This window comes from Pundamilia nyererei, unplaced genomic scaffold (genome assembly GCF_000239375.1).
Source record: "Pundamilia nyererei isolate P.nyererei 1_Seehausen unplaced genomic scaffold, PunNye1.0 scaffold00219, whole genome shotgun sequence".
In the NCBI taxonomy this organism is placed as follows: Eukaryota; Metazoa; Chordata; class Actinopteri; order Cichliformes; family Cichlidae; genus Pundamilia; species Pundamilia nyererei.
In genome coordinates, this window is record NW_005187620.1 from 912,668 (window position 1) to 931,386 (window position 18,719).

The 18,719-nt window shown below is 39.7% G+C and overlaps 2 protein-coding genes across 4 annotated transcripts in view; both read right to left on the reverse strand.

The window, feature by feature from the left end:
- Nucleotides 1–4,383, reverse strand: part of ccdc15 (coiled-coil domain containing 15) — an 8,223-nt gene extending 3,840 nt beyond the window's left edge. Inside the window, exons 1-6 of one of the 3 annotated variants that reach the window (XM_005748339.1) lie at nt 4,262–4,383; nt 3,928–4,063; nt 3,065–3,214; nt 2,554–2,649; nt 1,456–1,572; nt 1,263–1,364 (exon numbers count right to left, since the gene is read on the reverse strand). In XM_005748339.1, coding sequence (XP_005748396.1) covers nt 1,263–1,364; nt 1,456–1,572; nt 2,554–2,649; nt 3,065–3,214; nt 3,928–4,041 — 579 coding nt within the window. In that variant the 5' untranslated portion in view covers nt 4,042–4,063; nt 4,262–4,383. Of the gene's footprint in view, nt 1–1,262; nt 1,365–1,455; nt 1,573–2,553; nt 2,650–3,064; nt 3,215–3,927 lie in introns of all 3 variants that reach the window. The other 2 variants (XM_005748338.1, XM_005748337.1) reach the window with 2 other exon arrangements.
- A 574-nt stretch (nt 4,384–4,957) lies between these two features.
- Nucleotides 4,958–15,136, reverse strand: psmg1 (proteasome (prosome, macropain) assembly chaperone 1). Its single transcript, XM_005748340.1, has 7 exons — nt 14,910–15,136; nt 13,390–13,493; nt 12,432–12,577; nt 10,818–10,880; nt 9,557–9,755; nt 7,645–7,775; nt 4,958–5,449 (listed from the first exon to the last, which is right to left on the reverse strand). Exons 1-7 carry the CDS (start codon nt 15,026–15,028, stop codon nt 5,372–5,374), a joined length of 840 nt encoding a protein of 279 aa, XP_005748397.1. The 5' UTR covers nt 15,029–15,136; the 3' UTR covers nt 4,958–5,371.
- Between the last annotated feature and the right edge of the window lie 3,583 nt (nt 15,137–18,719).

Below are 18,719 nucleotides of genomic sequence, written 5' to 3' on the forward strand. Positions count from 1 at the left end.
CCTCACACACATCCACGTCATTATCATGATGATGATGTTGATGTGGTACAATTAAACATTACAGCCTGTACTGAAATAATGAAACCTGACCTGGTTTCAGGCTTATAATTCTGCTCTTTGCGGCGTTATATCATGCTCATAAACTTTGAACTATACGTGTTTTTGGCAAGAGTGAAACAAAGGCTCACTCTTAAATCTTTAGCCCTTGAAGCTCTTTGCTGAACTGAGTGCTTTCAGACCTGCTTATGGAACAGAATAACTGCATGTTGGTGAGGATGGACTCTGCCAGTGCAGCAACCCAGGAACTTTTCTAATGGCCGTCAAACCACATCTTTATCAGCATACACCAAAGTATCAAAACTCATCATTAAAAGGTAGAGCAGAGGTAATCAAATCTAATCTTTGTGGGTTGAAAGAGTTGAGTTTATCATCATGCTCTAGCCATCCCATGTAGGGAAAATAATTCTTAAGAATCCACATTGGACTTTAACATTAAGGGCAACGATTTACACTCAATAAACACTATGTAAGGCATTTAAAAATGCAGCAATAGAGAAGAGGAGAAAAGCCTACTACTCTTCCTAGCACTGAGCTTTCAGCCTGACATCCACCAACAGTTAAAGCATCAGATTTCCTGTTTACCATCACATCGCAAAGAGCCAAGTTCTGACCTTTGCTGTAATCGGTAAACTGCCTGATCATCAAACTTACTATCTACATCTTGCTGTTTTTAGCCTGTTTACATATGGTGTAGCTACCATGTAGCCACCTATTAATTCAACTTCCCATTTCTGAGTGGCTTGTCCAGCTCCCTGCCCCTAAATATACCCAGCTTTATCTTCATTTTTGAGTGACTGAGGAGGAAGCATAGGGTCATTTTCCATAGACTTGTTTCTTTTTACAACCAGGAGTCACCCCCTGCTGACTATTAGAAAGAATGGAGTATTAGGGTACTTCCATGCAGGCTTCACTTTTAAGATCCAGAGGTTTTACATCCATCTTTTAAATACTATATGACATGAAAGTGAAGATAATTTTTAATGGAGGTGTACAGCAAGTTCCAAATTCACTGAATTTCAATGTTGGTTTTTGACTAAAAAAGCATCTTACAGTGCAAATGCTCCAAATAATTTAATCTTATCTGTAACTATGTGGTGGCCGAGTTGGTCAGTAAATGTGTGGATATAATGAATTTCACGTTAAGAAAAACCATTAAAAACTGAAAGGAATAAACATGGGACACAGTTTGAATATTCAGTCACCTTCTGTTGAACAAGTGGACATTCATGTCGACTGGTGAAGACAACATCATCTTCCTCTCCTAGAGCATCCTGCTCTGCTTCCAGAGCATGAGATTCTGCTTTCTGTGAGGTGAAGGGGGAAATGTTTAATTATAACCCGAATATGGAATTATGGGTTTGAAAAGAGGAACAAGCATGAGACACAGGCGCTCACATGTCTCGTTTGAGAGATGTTCCAGCTGCCTCCAGGAAGTTCTGACGTTGTTTCCTCTTGCTGCATCACCTGACAGGCAGCCAGTCTGAGTCTGACCTGCCTCATGCCTTCAGCAGACTGGAAAATTGTGGAAATAAATACAAATCCAGATTAATCAGTGTCACATTGTGTGAAGTCACACAAGGAACAGTGGAATCCTTCTGCAATCCAAGAACAGCACACTTTACACACTGCAAAATATAAACAATCCGACACAATAAAAAAGAAAGAAAAAGAACATATACAGATAACAAGGTCTCAACAAATAGATGGACGTTTGAGGCAGATACTGCAAACTTCAAATAAATGTCTTTTGAATTCAATGATAATACTTTTAAAACATATTTTAAAAACTTTAAATAACTTTAAAGGCTGAATCCTATAAAGAAGATGACTATCAGTTTACAAGTGGGATGAAAACTCGATGCACCCCTGGTGGACAATAAGAAATGCAGACACTCTTTGTAAATATCTACATTACATTAAATTTCTCAGCCACACCTTACCCACACACACGTCTCTGATCAACATGTCATTAAGGACAAAAAATATATACAGGTTTAAGAGCTTCTTATAATCAGGAAAGACTTCGGAAAGCAACCTCTGAGGCCTACAAATGGAGCCACAAACTGCACTTCTTCTAAAGGCCATTTGAGGCTTGATGCGAAAGATCGTCAGTCTCAATAGACTCACATGTTATATGAGCACATTTACAGTTTTGGTCTCTATGGATACTTACCCCCTTTAATGACACCTGTATGGTGGGTGAACATTTTATAATTCATCTGCTCGGATTTTGTTAAGCCTTAAAGTTAGGGTGTCGTCCTGTGACTGACAGGAGGTCCTAAATAGGCAGCCGTGGCCAATCAGTGTCTGCTAGGCCTCAGCTTCACCTACTTGAAGTAACTGAACTGAACTATTTTGCCATTTTTAACATCACTACCATCCTACCCTAAAAAGCAACTAAGCTGAAAGCACATCTAAAACTCACATCTCACTAAAGTTTAGTTCTCTGGAGGGTGCACACATTGTACCTGTAATTATTTACTAATATCTCACCTCCTGAGGTCTCCTTTCCATCACCCTTTGCTGTGCAGCAGTTCTCACTGTCTCACCTTCACGATGGGTCCAGATGACTCGCATGTCAGGTGTCACCTGGACAAAAAATACACCATATGCAACAATACAGGACAAGCAGACAACAACATCAGCAGCAGCAGGAAAGGCAATCAGAGGGCTCAGCTATCCATGTGTTTAAAATGTGGTTTCACAAAGTTTTCTCAGATATGAGGAGCTGCTTCATCTAAGGGTTTTATGTTACATCAACATAATCAACATGCCATTTAATTAGATATTAAACGTAATAAAACACCTGGAATATATTTGATAAATTTAACAATGACAATGATAGTACATTACAATTTGTTTTACCTTTTCTAAATGATAGTCAAAATAACTCAATAATGTTAGCTATAAATCTGGTTAGCTGCAGTGTTAATTTCAGGTGGGAATCTGGGGTGAAAGGAACATAATTAACACTTCATTTGAGTCAAGTTTTTTTTTTTTTTACCACTGGATCTGTCTGCAGCTGCTGTCTCTTCTTGAACAAATGTGCTTTCTGTGCCACACGGTGGCGCACTTCATCCTGAAAACGCTGAAGGCTCTCTTCGTTCTCCCTCCTCTTCTCTGCCTGTAGCTCATCAGTCAGCAAAGCAAGAGTCTAAACCAAGACACAGGAAAACTAGTTTCAAATACTGTAGTGAAGAAAACCAAGGGCAACTAAGACTTGCACCAGCTAACCTTATATAAAATTTGCATCTAGGGCAAGTCTACTTGCCAGTTAAATGTCCTTCTATTCTTTAATTAATGTAAAATCCCCCTGTGTCTATATTGATATTGATAAGTCTATAATCTTGCACAGTTGGAATTTAAATAGAAATTTTCCAGGTTTTTCTTACCAAATCACAAGTGCACCCATTCATTCATAGTCAGTAGAAGAGAGACAGAATACATGTGTGTTAATGAGAAGGAGACAGGTGTAATAGCGAAAGTGGATGACCACTCACACCAGCAGACAGTGCACATGAGAGGTAAAAAAGAGCGTGCAAGCAGGGTGGAGCAGGTGGAGATGAACATCAGGGTGATTTATGATAGTGAAATGTGAAATTTCTTAGAAACATAATTTTAAAGTGAAGAGTGATTTTAGATTAAGACCACCCAATGTGTGTGGACACACTGGATCTATTCAAAATTAATAACAGTTATAATAAATGTCTAAATTGCAATGGATTAAACTCCTCCGGTGTGAATATTTGCTTATATATCGATAGTTCTTTAGTATGAAGTAAATTTAAATGGAAAGGAGACGGGAAGGAGAGCTTATGTCAACAAACAGTAACTGTCAGCAGTTAGCTTCTCCACATCCAAACTTACAGCCGGATGCTCCACGAAGTCTTGTCCGCCCTCCACCCAGGCTCCCACCGCCACCACCGCCTGGTTCCTCTCAGCCAGCACTCTGCTGGCTCTGAAGGCTCGGTGTTCCTTCATCCGCCCGACTGGAGCTTTGTTCCTGCCGTTTTTAGGAGCTATAACCCGGTTAGCATTCATTGGTAGCCTGGTAACCAGGCTAACGTTTTAAGCAGGGCTAACCCACAGACAGCAATATTTTTACGCGGGCTTACTACAGACAGACACAGCACATACATCGACTCTATTATGCACAATCTCCACTGTTTAAATGGCAAAAAATATATATTTTTTAAAGCACCTGTTACGAGGACCTGTGCACAATCTAGACCAACTGGTTTGTTTGAGTTTCGCTCACTTCAACTTCTTTGAGCGTTTTGGGGTTCACCGGCGCATTGCTGCCCCCATCTGGCCAGGAGGAAACACTGGCAGGGCTGTCATCCCCACACACTGGGAAATGAAACTACTCCAATCTGTCCATTTCATAAATTATAGTAATAATTTCATAAACAATGATTACATGCATACATATAACTTGAAAATGTGTAAGAAGACTTTATAATAAAGCATTTTGTTGCCTTTGTGACATGTTGCTTTCAGTTTTGTCTTTTTTCTGCACCAAAATGAAACTGTGCTTGCCATAAAATGGAAATATAGGCCCTTCTCAGCTACTGTTGGGCTTATTTTTGCTGTTGCCATAGCATGCACAGCTGACAGGAGATCAGTGGGAATAATGACACATGCTCGCCCAAAAGGATATGTATAGCACTTAATAACTTCATGTGAGATTAATGCAAGAGATTATAGCTCAGAGGACACGTCTATCAAACATGCTTTTTCAAGGCTCACTAATCTGGGAGTGTTATTAGTTTTGCAGGCACAAAAACTCAGAAGGAACCAAAGGTTGACAGATTTCATCCAAGAATATTTGTACCAAATTTTATATGCATTCAAAAAATACTTATCTGACTCTCTAGAAAAAAAACCCCAATAAAAATATTTATAAAATTGACTTTATTCAGGAATCAGAGAGGGAGGAAAACGGAGGAAACTTTTGAGCAGTTTACAAGTCTGTAGTTTCAAGTAACCTCAGCTGTTTTTATCCCCGATGGAAATGTTTTTACGTGGACTGTCTGTATCACCTTGTGGAACGATTTAGCCTGTAATTCTTAAGAAAATAGTTACATGCAAGTTAAAAGTTTATATATGTTCTCCATAAAGCTGCAACAGCTTTCTTGGTATGCATCTGCATTTCTTTGGAAACTTTTAGGACCTATTATTTATGGACAGACTGAAGTAAATAATTAAACTTAAAAGATTTCTAATATTTTTTTCCTTAAAATGTCTTTATTTTAAAAAATGACAGCATTTTACGACAGAAAAATAGAATTACAGAGTGTGCAGCACGGACTCAGATATAAAGATTGCTCTGAAGGTCGGTGGTCCTGACAAACTTGCGCAGGGCATCTGTGCTTGGAGACGGATCAAGCTGAGGAGAAAGAGAAATGCAGGAAATTAAAATGAAAAACAGTTTCGTTTCATTTAAATACACCTTTTTGTTTTATAAACCCTCGTGGATTTGATGACTGATGTTCTCTAAAAACTTGCAAGGGTTTCAAAGTATATAAAAGAGATCTCGGGTATAAATAAAGCGCATTTCCATCGTTACAGTAGGCACTGACAAATTTGCTGAAAAAAAAAAAAAAAAAACTCATCTTCTTTGATCTTAGACACATGACTTGTGAAGTAACCAAAGACAATGTTGCCTGAGTCAGAGCTGGAGCATGAATCACTCTTGGATAATTCATCAGCAAGGGAAGAGCAGCTGCATCGGAAAGGATCGTTGATAATAAGTCAAACATGCAAACCTAAAACTTTCTTGGGAGATTTTAATCTGAGACTCCGAGGGCACTTTTTCGCAAAGTTTTATCAAATCAAAAATCTTAAAGGTTGAAAAAGAAAAATTATAACACAAGCTGCTGCTGGAATCCCTGCTTCTGGGTTTGGTTTCATTTGGGAACCATATTTCAGATAAATTCAACAGTGAAGCGCTTTCATTTGGCTTCCACTCTGATTCTGCCTCTCCTGCACTGCAACAAGCCGTCAAGGCTCATGGGTGTTGTATGGATTAGAGCTATCCACCACACAGGCCTGATGAACAAAAATGTGATTACTGACAAGATTAAGCCGTTAATGATCCTCGTAATAAAGTAAACCTAGAGAAGTTTCACATGAGTTTAGATTGTGAACTATGTCTACAAGAAATCTCAAAGGTCTAACCAGACAGTCTAAGGAGCTTGGAAAGAAAAGCGACTGTACTTGTTTAAGTTGCTTGAAGACGTTTCACTTCTCATCCGAGAAGCTTCTTCAGTTCTAAGAGTCAAATGGTGGAGAGTCCCAGATTCTCTCCACCACGATGACTGAGAACCTTCACAGACGTCTAACCAAACACTCACTCTTGTGGCCCGGGAGTCATTTTTGACCAGAAGGAGTTCTTTAACATGGATTAAACCCATCTAGGACTACCTTTATTTATCAGAACAATATAGCTAAAATTAGAAATATCCTTTTCATGCTGAAAACTAGTGCTGCTGCATTTGCATCTTTTGTGAAGGATTATCAGTGTGCGATCTATGCAGATGTCCTAAAGTGGGTTGGAACAGGAGATTGAGTTCACCACAAAGCCCAAAAACATGTTAAACATTAAAAAACAACAGGAGAAACACAGAAAATGCAGTGGACGCTTCCTATTGTTTTAAATACTCTGTATGAGTCTCTGTTATAACGTTGCTTTTCTGGCTTCTGGTTAACTTGATATCAGGCCCCTCTTTGTGCAACAAGCTCCCAGTTAGGGTATAGTTAGGCTGGAAGAGGTGACCCTGAGCTATCCCGTAGTTAATGCTGCTGCAGGCTCAGACTGCTGGGAGACTTCCCATGATGCACCGACCAATCTCAACTCTGCTCTTCTCATTCACAATGCATCTATACACTGCTACTGCATAGCATTAAATTCTGTCTGCTCGCTCCTGTAGTTTACTTTGTATTGATCTCTCTCTGCTCTCCCTTTGTCTCTCTTCTCTTTCCCATCACTTCTCTGAGCCTGGTTCTGCTGGGGATCTCTTCCTGTTAAAAAGGTGTTCTTTCTTCCCACTGTCGCCGTGTGTTTGCTCATAGGTAATCTTCTGATCATTTGGGTTTCCTCTTGTACTATTGCAGGGTCTTTACCTTACCATATAACATGTCTTGTTATATGGTAAGGTTATTGCGTTGCTCTATAAATAAAATGTAGGTGAATCTTAAAATAAATAGAGGTTGACAACAAAATAACAAATGCTGAGCAACCTATTTACAAAATGAAAGTGTTTATGACTTCTCTTAATCACACACCTTTTCAGGAGACACTTTCTTTCAGTTTCACTCACTATCTGTGACTTTTAAATGACCTGTGGGAGCTCTGACTGTGGCTATTGCTCGAAAGACAGACCTTAAAATTGAAATAAACTTTTGAAAGTTTGCTCCTCAAACTTTACAGCTCTATTTCCATCAGCATTAAAACCTGCAGTGGCGTCATCGACTGGGGTTCAGCCAAGAGAGCAGCTCAGTAGATGTAGGACATTCGTGTGCATCCTTCCTTTGTGACCTTTTTAAAAGCCTCTTCAGATATAAAAAGGAAAAACAGCTCACCTGTATAGATCTGCCAAGTTTGGTTAATACAGGCTTGTAGGTCTCCATGGTGACAGAGTCAGGGCCAATGACATCACTGTAACACTGGTAAACAACAGCGGCGATGCGGTGGACCTGGCAGTGGTTCAGTACTGATGAAACAGCACAAAGAAGAAGAAGACACCAAGGTTATTGATATGAGGTGTGCGTGACCGTCCAGTGATCTCCTGATGATACATCTGTTTGTTTGGAACCTGCGTCTTTAAGAGCACTCGCACCAAAAATCAGGATGCAGGACTTTGTGTTCTCAGTGAGTGGAGAGGAGCCTAATGGCACCACATTTCATTCAGTTGGCAGAAACTGTTGTCCAAAGCGACTTCTCAAACACACACAGACACACATCAGGAGCAAACTGGGGTTCAGTATCTTACTCAAGGACACTTCAACAAGAAAAGCTGGGAAACAAACACAGCTAAAGCTTTATTTACAGAACTTTTACAGCCTATTTCACTTTGTCCCATTACTGAAGAGAAAGACTGGTGCTGTGCAGCAGAACTAGGTGTTAAATATGTGTCTTTATAAAGCACCTTCTTAAAGCCACTTTAAACGGAATTCAAGACCAAATTGGAAATGACATACACAGAAAGTGAAAATATTTTCAAGTTAAAACACTGATCTCAGTTCACAATGAACAGTAAGATATTTTCAGCACCTCGCTTATTTCCCAAGGGGTCACCACAGTGGAAAGAGGCAGCTTGCCTGATGCAATAATCCCATTAATCTGGTCTTTGACCAGCACTTTGAGTGCATTAACTTGTGACCTCTTTAGCCTGGACTTGTGTCTCCATCCAGGGAGTTTTGGCATGTATGTGTTAACCACTACACCACAGAGCCCAGATACAAAAGATGGACATAGCTACTGTGACGTCAAACTGAGCTTTGGTGTCTTGAAACCTTTTGCAGTGGGCAAGGTGTGGATGTGATTGAAACCGCATGCTCACAACCCAGTGACACGTCAATAACAAGACATTAGCATGAGCATACGCCAGATAAACCATTCTGAAATTTAAACAGAACAAAATTCACAAAATGGGCTTCATGTTTTAGTCAGCATGACTCAAATCACATGACCAAGCCCTTAAACTCATAAGCAAACAGAGGTTGGGGCCGAACGCTGCTTTTACAGACTTCTACAGTACTGGGGTGTTTGTGCAAGCACCGGTGTCGCCCTCTGGTGGTCATGAAAAACGTTTGAGGCAATTCCTTTGTTAAGGCCTAATTTATACCAGAAACATGACTTGTTGTATGTCTGTGAGAAAATTACTTCTTCCAGTTTCTTCTTTTCACAGTAATTGTCCTGGTCTACTACACTGTTTCAGATAAATGTCTTACAGAAGTAGGATAAAACTCCTGAGTTAACACATAAGACTCTATAGAAACTCTGTAGAGGGTTTTTTTCATTAATTTATAAAGAATGGGAATACGGTCTGCAGAACTAGAGCCTGACCAGTAAATCACCTGGCTTATATTTCTGGCTGATTTTGGCCTATCAGAGATTTATTCATGTATATGTTGTTCAGTAGGAGAATCTGGTGCTTGGCAGGTGTTGATTTCAAACATGGAAAGGAAACAAGAGGTGCACATGACACCAAAATAACTTAGGAAAGGTTGCCTAGAAGGCAGGAAATCTGGGTTAAAGGAAAATGCCTCCCTAACCCATCTGTAAGAATAAAGCTGCCATTCAATCAAACATCAAAGGGGGGTTTTTTCTGCTAAATTTGCACAGCAATACCACGACTGGGGAAGCAGAGTTGCAGTTTTTTATGCAGCGTCTGTAGGTTTTCCTTGTGCGTTTGCAAAATGAGAGAGAAAAAGAAGTACGAACAGTTTAAGTCTGAGACATCCGAGTCACGCAGTCGTGCAACAGTAATACCTGCAGCTGCAAGTCCAGTAACTATGTTGGGTTGCTCCAGTGACTGGCAGACAGGCTGATCACCAAAAGCACTGGTGTGGAGAGAGCGCAGGAAGGGAGCGGAGCTGCCGCCCAGATAGTCTGCCGTCTTATAATCAGCCACAGAGGTGTCTGACAGCACCGTCACATTCAGCTCTCTGAGCTGCAGACAGTCAAACACCTACAGGAGACAAAAGAAACACACAGTCAGGCAAACAACACTTTAACCATGCTGGTCACGCTGAAAAACCTCCATGTCTCACTGTAATCTCAGTGTGTGGTTAAAAAAAAAAAGCCAGTAAATAAATAATTACTGTACACTCAGTGGTTGATTTATTACTGAACACATAAGGGACCTAATATGTACCAAGAAAATGTTCCACGCTACCACCAGCCTGAACATTTGGCACGAAGCAGGATAGATCAATGTTGTTTACACCAAATTCTGGCAGCAGGACTGGAGACTCGTGAGACCAGTTGATATTTTTCCAATTTGCTTCTGTTTTGGTGTGCCGGTGTCTAGTACAGCCTAGTTTATTGTTCTCAGCCAAATGGAGTGAAATTTGCTTTGGTCTCCTGCTGCTGTAGCCAATTTGAAGGTTTAGTGTGTGAGATGCTACCCTGCTTTTGCACTATAACAAATCCCAGGAGATCAGCAGTTTCTGAGCTCTATAACCAGCCTGTGTAGCACCAACAACAAGATCACACTTTATCCCAGTTCTCCTGTTTGGTCTAAAAATCTGAGCTTCTTGATCATGCCTGGATGAGATACTGGTAAATGTATATTATAGCAAACCTTATGCTTTATGATGCTGTTGTGCTTCACAAGTGAAACAAAAAATAAATAAAATTGTGCTGAACTAAAAGAAAAAAAAAATCTGTTTAGAGACTGAGAAGCAGATGCTGGCCTGGAGGGCTCTGCACAAAGAAAAAACAAACTGTATATAAATGATGGAAGTTTGAAGTTTAAATGCATTAAACTTCAAAGGACAACTGCTGTAAAAAGTTTTATTTGACCTCTCTAATCTGAGTTTATAGGCTCAGCCGGTAGTTTCTTGCATGAAGCAGGGCTTTCTTTAAATCGGGCTTAGCTTATGAGCATTCAGTGTCAAAAATGCTCAGCTCAAGTCCTCAGAATGGGTCGCCAACAACCACTGGCTCACATTTCACATCATAAAAAAAGTCTAGGTTAACAACATAACACAATCTCCCTGCAGTTCTTCGCTTAGTTCGTTAAACATACCTTTTCTGTCCACTGAAAAAGCTGGTCTTCTGCAACGTAGCACGACACCTGGCATATCAAAACCTTCAAGGAAAGAAAAATAAAACTTTTTATGCAACTTTCATAATTTAAAAAAACTAAACATTTTCAGACCTTTAATATTCAAATGCAATAGGAGTTCCCCATATTCTAACTGATTAAATGAGTTTAAATCAGAGAAGAGTAAATCAACATTTTAAGCTCTGCAATAATTAGTTAAAGTTGTTGAATTAAAGTCAAACTAAACACCCAGAGGACCCACAAGTATGGATTCTTAAATATTCAAATAATCCAGAAGTTTGTGTGGCCATTTTTTGTCTTGAATATAGTGTCTCTCGTTTTGTTTGTTGTTTTTTAATACTACTGCAAACCCACCTACAAGGTGTTTGCCACCCAAAACATTAAAGAAGAATGTACTTGACACTGAAAGACATGGGACCGGTAAATTTGGGGCCCCACGGAAAGACAAAGATGAGTTTAGGTGGTTCTAAACTGGCTAAACTGGGTGTGAATGTGAAAGAGAATGGTTGTCTTTCACTGGGATGAACTGTGACCTTTTCCGGGGTGTAACCCGCCTCTCACTCCAGGACAGGGGACAGGCTGTAGCCACCCCTTCCACTAAATACGTAGCTAAATTAGTTTGATTCAACACACACACACTTACGTTAGAGCATTACTTTACTATTTAGTCAGTTAATTGTCAGAGATTTCAATCAGGAACATGAGGTCAGCAAACACTGGGTATTTTGCCTTTATCAAAAAACATAAACCAATGATTTATCTTCTATGACTGATTAAAGTGGACGCATTACAAACTTCTTCAAGCTTCTCGACTCTTCAAAGAAAAATCACGTTTATTGATCCTACACTGAACTGAGAGCTTTATTTAGACTTAATATCCCTGCTTTTGCTGCATTATTTTCCACCACACACACCAACTACTGTCTAAAACACACTCCCCACCCTTTAAATCAGCATTAAAAATGAAGGTTGTGCTAGCAGGACTTTTAGTAAATCAGTGATCTTTAAATTAATGGCCAACTGTCGCGGTATCTGCTGTCCACAGCTGCTCCTGTGGTCCCCCAGTACATTAAATCCCAGCAGCCACCTGAAGGCAGCAGGACACTCGTGATAAATCTGAAGCGTCCTCGGCAGCGCAGGAGCAACCGTTCACTACATTTATCTCGATTGAATCACGTGTGGCTGAGGGCAGGCGGTTCTGCACACAATCAACCGGTCGGTTATAACTCTGACAACAGACACTAGATTACCAGGGTTCATTAATCCTCTGTGTAATGGCCTCTCTTCCAAGTTTTGTAACAGAACCAGCATTTCATTCTTTACTCTTGCACTGCACGTAATTTATTCAGATTTTTCTTTTATGATATCTCATCTGTTTGCAGCTCGACAGCGAACAGGCCACAGCCATTATAAAGTGCCCTTGACATAAATGAGCGAACATCTCAAACAGCACTTGAAAAATATTAAACAGAAGTTCAGGAGCAAACCCATTAAACTGAATGATCATCGAGTTCTCGACCGTCAGGAGCTTTCAGATATATTTTGAAGTGCTGCCCCGCTCGGTGCGTCACTCACTGTTGGGTTGTCCTTGTGTCTGTAGAAAACACACGCTGATTCCTCGCAGCTTTGCCCCGTTACAGCTCGGCTCCTCTCGTTCCACGCCGACGCACGTCCGATTGTATCCCAGTTTGGCGTGGACAGGATGTGCACTGACAGAAAACCTGTGCAGACAGAGTCTCTCAGTTTTAAAAGAAAGCTCACAAGTTAGTCAAGTGTTTATTTCCAAATAGGAAACATGAAATAACAAGAGCGCTACTGGTATCCCTTACGGAAGGGAACAATAGCAAAAGGAAAGATTATGAGCAAAAATAAAAGTCCAGACTTAAGATATTGAAGGTAGGCTTGAAAAACTAATAAGTTTATTTAACTGGGATTACAATATAAAGTGCCTTAAGGCAACTATTGTTGTCATTTGGTGCTATATAAATAAAACTGAATTGAAAAAGATCTGATGTCAACTGAATTTTTTCAGATCACCAAAATGCATGTTGTTGCTATCCCAGTCCACAGTAGTATACAGTGTTAGTGTTGCCGAGGGGCGTGGCCTACTGCCACCTACAGCTGTGGATCAAAACCTCACTTCAAAGAAATAAAACAGTCACCAACTCAGTGAAAACAGTTAGTTAAAAAAATTTAAAAACTACATATTCAAAGGTTCAAGACTCATTGAATAATTGAGAAAATAAGATGCAGATTTAGTGATGATCAAAACACAAATCCCTGACTGTCTGCATTATATTTCCTGCAGTGTTTTAGCACCATAACCTACTTGCTTCCCATGTCATCATTTTTAAAAGTACAAAAGATTCTTGGAAATATTCTGTTACTGCCTCTGAGCTGACATTTTGGTCCACCATGTTCCAGTGTCCCGACGGGGATATTAAATATTCATTTAATGTGTAATAACATTGGGCATCCAGTTAAACCAATCACAGGTGAGTCAGCAGACAGGACAGAGACAGCAGCAACTTACTGGAAGCATTTTGTCCCACAGCAAGGATGAAGTCTGAACACTGCAACTTGTTTCCAGACTTCAGCGACTCAGAGACTTCAGGGCTCCAGTGCAGATGAACCTCTCTGTTTGGTTTTGTGGAGAAGAAAGAGTTTAAAGATTTTCCCCCCAATCAACATTTTTATACATTTATAAAACTGCTCCTCCTAATGAGATCTGCCAATCCTGGGTTCTGGGCTTAGTGAACAAAATATTTAAACTCAGATGTTTAGACAGCCTTCCACACGTCGTTCTACGAAGATCACTAAAATCAAGTGTATTGCTGTAATAGGACGCCACTGTTGCAACAGTTTGTGATATTTCTTTCCTCCCATATTCCATGAACAACTTTAAGTGATATTATGGGAATTGGGAAGCATTCAGAAATCATGTACAGGGCAGGATTGCTGAGTGCTGAGGCATACAGAGCGTAAACGTCACCTACGCGCTGCTTGCTCATTGAAAGCAGAGCTCCAAACTTCCCCTGGCATTAACATCAGCACAAAAACTGTGCGCTTACAGGTTTCCATAGATGAGCAGCTCCTGGAGGTGTAACATGAACTTTTGTCTATATAATGAATGAAAAGAAAGACAAAAAACAAAATAAAAAATCTATGTGTCTACTTTTTGCCTGTCATCACACAATGTGTTGGTTTGCCTTTGAAAAACTTGATTTTAATATATTGTTTTCTCTTACATAAAATAATCATGAAATGTGCTATTCTCTAGATCGAATTCTGGAAAAACTACACATACAAATACTTTCATGATTTTGTAATGGATAATGCCTCCATCTCACCCTTCCAACCTAATATCTTCCTCTGTATCTCCTCCTTCATTGCATCCATTATTTTTCTCTGTTGTCTTCCTCTTTCCGTCACCCTGAAAGCTTCACATTTAAAATCCTTTGCATTTAAAGTCCTTACCCTCACCTCCTACCTTTCCTTCTCTCTGGCAGCTTCCAAACACACATCTTCTCTTCCTCTGTCTTCAATCAGCAGCACTGATAAACCGGGCTTCGACTGATTTTTATGGAAATCTCAGTCTTGAGGATGCCCTTCCTGACACTACCCTAACGTTTTGTTTGACTACTAAGTTTCTGTATTATCATTATTATTATTATTATTATTATTACTACTAACCATTTCCATATTTAAGGGCATAATAGCAATGACAATGTTGCCATATCTTTTTGTACACTTGACTTAAGTGTTAAAAACTGGTTCCTGCATGACGTGTGTAAATGCTGTTTGAATGGGTGAGCTGAAAACTCATGTGTCATGTTAGCTCAGTTAGCTTCAGCGGCAGATATCCATCCAGCTGACCGAGTAAGAAAATGCTTAAACTGGGATGATATGGTCTGCATACCTTTGTACGTCTTAGTATTTCACTGGCAATAATCTCTGAATTTCAGCGAGCTAACTAGCTAGATTAACTAAACCCGATTCCCCTCTGCATGCTTTTTCTGCGTTCACTCCCCGATGCTACAGCTAGTTATTTACCTTTTTTCCTCCAGCTCTCTGCGGATTTGCTCATCTTCCTCGTTTTCATCAAGCTCGTCGTCGTCTTCCTCCACAGCCCGAGAATAAACCGACAGCACTTCCCCGAAAAACGTCGCCATAATCGTTGTGCTTTCAGAACAAAGTGAAAGTTTAGCTACAGATTTTCAGACAGGTAGCCATGACGTGCATGCCACGACTTCCGCCGGCAGCAGGATCTCTTCAGAATAAAAGCCTAATTTTAAACACTGAAATTTCAGAATAAATGAGTTGAGCCTACAAACCCCAGATGACCAAATATGAGGTCCAGTGGACAGCGACAGCATTGGCCAAAATCGCAAAGAAATCATCTTTAATACTTCAAATTATATCAGTAAATTGCTGTTTAGCTCCTCCTGTGGGAATAGCAATATTTCACAATAATGAAAATACTTGGACATTTAAAAGTAGCAGTTTCGTGAAAGAACCACTCGATCTGACCAAGGTATGCAGAAGAGCATTTATAAAGGCACAACATATGAACTGAACTGATTTCTTCGACAAAACAGTGAGTTCACTGTTCTCAAATCCCCTCCAAAGTCTCCAGATGTCAATCCAACAGAAATCTTTGGGATGTGGTGGAATGGGAGAATCAAATCATGGGTGTGCAGCTGACAAATCTGCAGCAATCCCGTGATGCTATCAAGTCAGGACCAAAATCTCTGAGGAATGTTTCCAGTTGCTTGTTAAATCCATGATATGAAGAATTAAGGCAGTTCAGAAGGTCAAAGGGAGTCTGAACCAGTGCTGGAAAGGTGTAGCCAAGGAAGTGGCTTGTGAGTTTTGTAAACAGATCCTTCATTAAGAGGATCTTACTTTTAACATTTCTTTATAAATAATAATAATAATAATAATAATGATATAATAATGATATAATATTAATATTAATATTAATATTAATAATACAACATTTAAGATCAAATTTGCTGTTTGTGGCCAGTGAAGTATGGAGTTTGACTCTCATAAAGTTATCTAAATGGTTGAATCTCTTAGCTCCTTGAGATAAACTATGTCAGTGTGTTAGAGCTAAATAAATAGATGCAAACTATTTTTGCATTCAGTTATCTTATATGATAGTTTTTCATTTTTCTCCAGAGTGTCTTTTAACGGTGTAAGTCTGAACCATGAAATAATTGCCAGATTTTTTTTTAACTGGAGTGTTTATTGAACTTCTCTCTCTCTATATATATATATTTATTTATTTATTTTTTAAAGAGAAAGAACTTAAATCTCAATGTCCATATATGAGTTTCAATTTTGGGAATTTATGAGCAATTTATTTAAGACAAAAAATGAGACTGTTCAGAGATTTTTTTTCTTTTTTCTTTCTTTCTTTTTTTTTGTTGTTGCTTACAGGAGGATTCCTGTTTATTTTTTTTATCGTTTCTGGGCTGTGAATGAACAGGACAAATGATTAAAACAAGAAAAGGTATTTCAATGTTCAAATGAGCAAGGGGTCAGCTTTAAGATCAAGCTTGAAGCAAGTGAAGCATAATATTAACATCTCATGTGCAGAAATACCTTGAATTGAGTGGCTCAAACATGCTGTGCGTGCACACGGAGAAGTGCAAAACCATCACTCCACACAATCCTTGGGGGAAGCTCAAAGCCCGAGGCAGCATGACTTTCCAGCGTTTTTCTGCCATTGCAGTTCACTCAAATCAATGAATGATTTAAGGCTGTGGCTCTCCATTGAATTTACATGGTGTGTGGTTTTACAATGCATACTGGCTTGAATACGACAAGCAATTAGAGTCGGGATGCCTGATGTACTATTTCTGGCCTTGGTAACGATCAGAGGTAAACTTGACATGCCACATGGCTCCACCAGCGTCTTACTGGTAATGCATAATTAACACGAGAGGAAGAAAGCAGGAGTACAAAATTTCAGAAGCTTTCAAATTACCTTCAGCTGTATAGCTAGCTGGAAACACAAGCCAAGTCATGTTAGGGCAAATTGGCCTCAAGTTGACTGCAGAGCATCCACTCCATCTATTGTATTGTATAATTCATTTTCCCGTAAGCGGTGCCCTGGGAGATGAGGGACAAACAGAAATGTGATGATATCAGCACAGCCATAAAAATACTTCATTGTCACCAGAAAACATCTGGCGTTGGAAAGAGGGCTCGGATTAGAGGACAAAGTCTGGACTAGAATAGAGAGTATGCTCTATTACCAGCGTAGTGCAATAATGTAGCAGGAGGCCATAAACTAACAGCAGTGAGGCTTCCTGTCACAAAATGGAGCAACATGCTAGGGGGAAGCTTCGGGATGCTGTTAATGTAATTGATAGTAGAGAGAGGGGAGAGAGGGAGGAGGAGGAGGAGGGATGCTCTACAGCTTAACAAACACAAAGCCTCCAGGGCTTAAGAGAATAGAGGAATGTCAACAATGGGACAAACAGGGCATGTCACAACTTTACTGTCCATTAAAAATAGGACAGACAGTCAGAGGGGACAGACAAGGAGTCCGTCCAGCGGGGACGAGGGTTTGTCTGTTTGTCCTACACTTTGATCAAGAGCACCACATTCCTCTTGCGGTGGTTGGCAGGGGCGTGCTCATCTCCCCTTAAAAGATTTATCTCAACATACCCATCTTGCCTGCTGATTAAGCTGCATGAATTAGGCTTTTAAAGAAAATCGCATTATATAAGTAGAATGAATTCCAAATCAACCAAAACAATCTCTACTTAGAAAACATGAAATAAACAGAGCTGACACACAAAAGGAATGACTATGCTGTTAACACAAAGGTAAAGAGGGGGAAGGGAGAAAAGCGCACTGCTCACACCGAGAACAATTTGACAGTATTAATTATACACAGAAGAGGGTACTTTTCACACAGAGGCATACGAGACAAGGTTACCTTCCACACATTTAAGAGCATTAATTATGCGCAAAAGAGAGCGTAGTTCAAACAGAAGCAGACAAGACAATGGAGCTATTCATAAATACAGCAATTTGAAAGCACTTGTTATTTTTTATTGAGTCAAAAATGTATTTTGCTTACACAAGAGAGAGAGATTTTGACTCATGTACAGATTTTTTTTATTGTGTTGTTTTGCAGGTTTTCATATTTGTAAGATGCAATGTTTACATATTCAGGTTTATTGCATTTCCCTCTCTTTAAACGTGGCTCTTACTGTCAAACCTGCTGAATGATTGAGGTGCATACTAGGCAGGTGCGGATACCCAGAACTGCAAGACTCTCATTTCAATTTCAGGCAAGCTGCACTTTTAGTGCATCAGGATGAAAATAGGGACATAATTCCATTTTGGTCTGGAAACTCAGCCACCAGTCTCTCACCTCACTGAACAGCTGCTCCTTGAGGCCTTGCAGAGCTAGCTGAGTGAAATCAAGTCCTGGAAATGCTCTCGTCTAATTGACTGTCACCCTTAAGGACAAATGAAGAGTGACAGACAAGTGGGGAATCGATATTTGTCAAGAGAATCTGAGGCTCTTTTCTACGTAGAGGTATAGCAAAACTAGGGATCAGTGCAAGGATAAAAGGAACTCAACCATCACAGTTATCAGTGAGCTGAATTGTTAATGAAAATGTTCTTAAGTTAAGTAGCTCTATATCAGATAATAATTAACTTGAGTTTTAGGACGGGCACAAAAATATCGAATAAATGCCTAATCTTTGTTAGGCTTCATGGACAGCAATTCATTTTTTCAAAGAAAATATGGGTTAAATATACAGGGTGGGCCATTTATATGGATACACCGTAATAAAATGGGAATGGTTGGTGATATTAAAGTCCTGTTTGTGG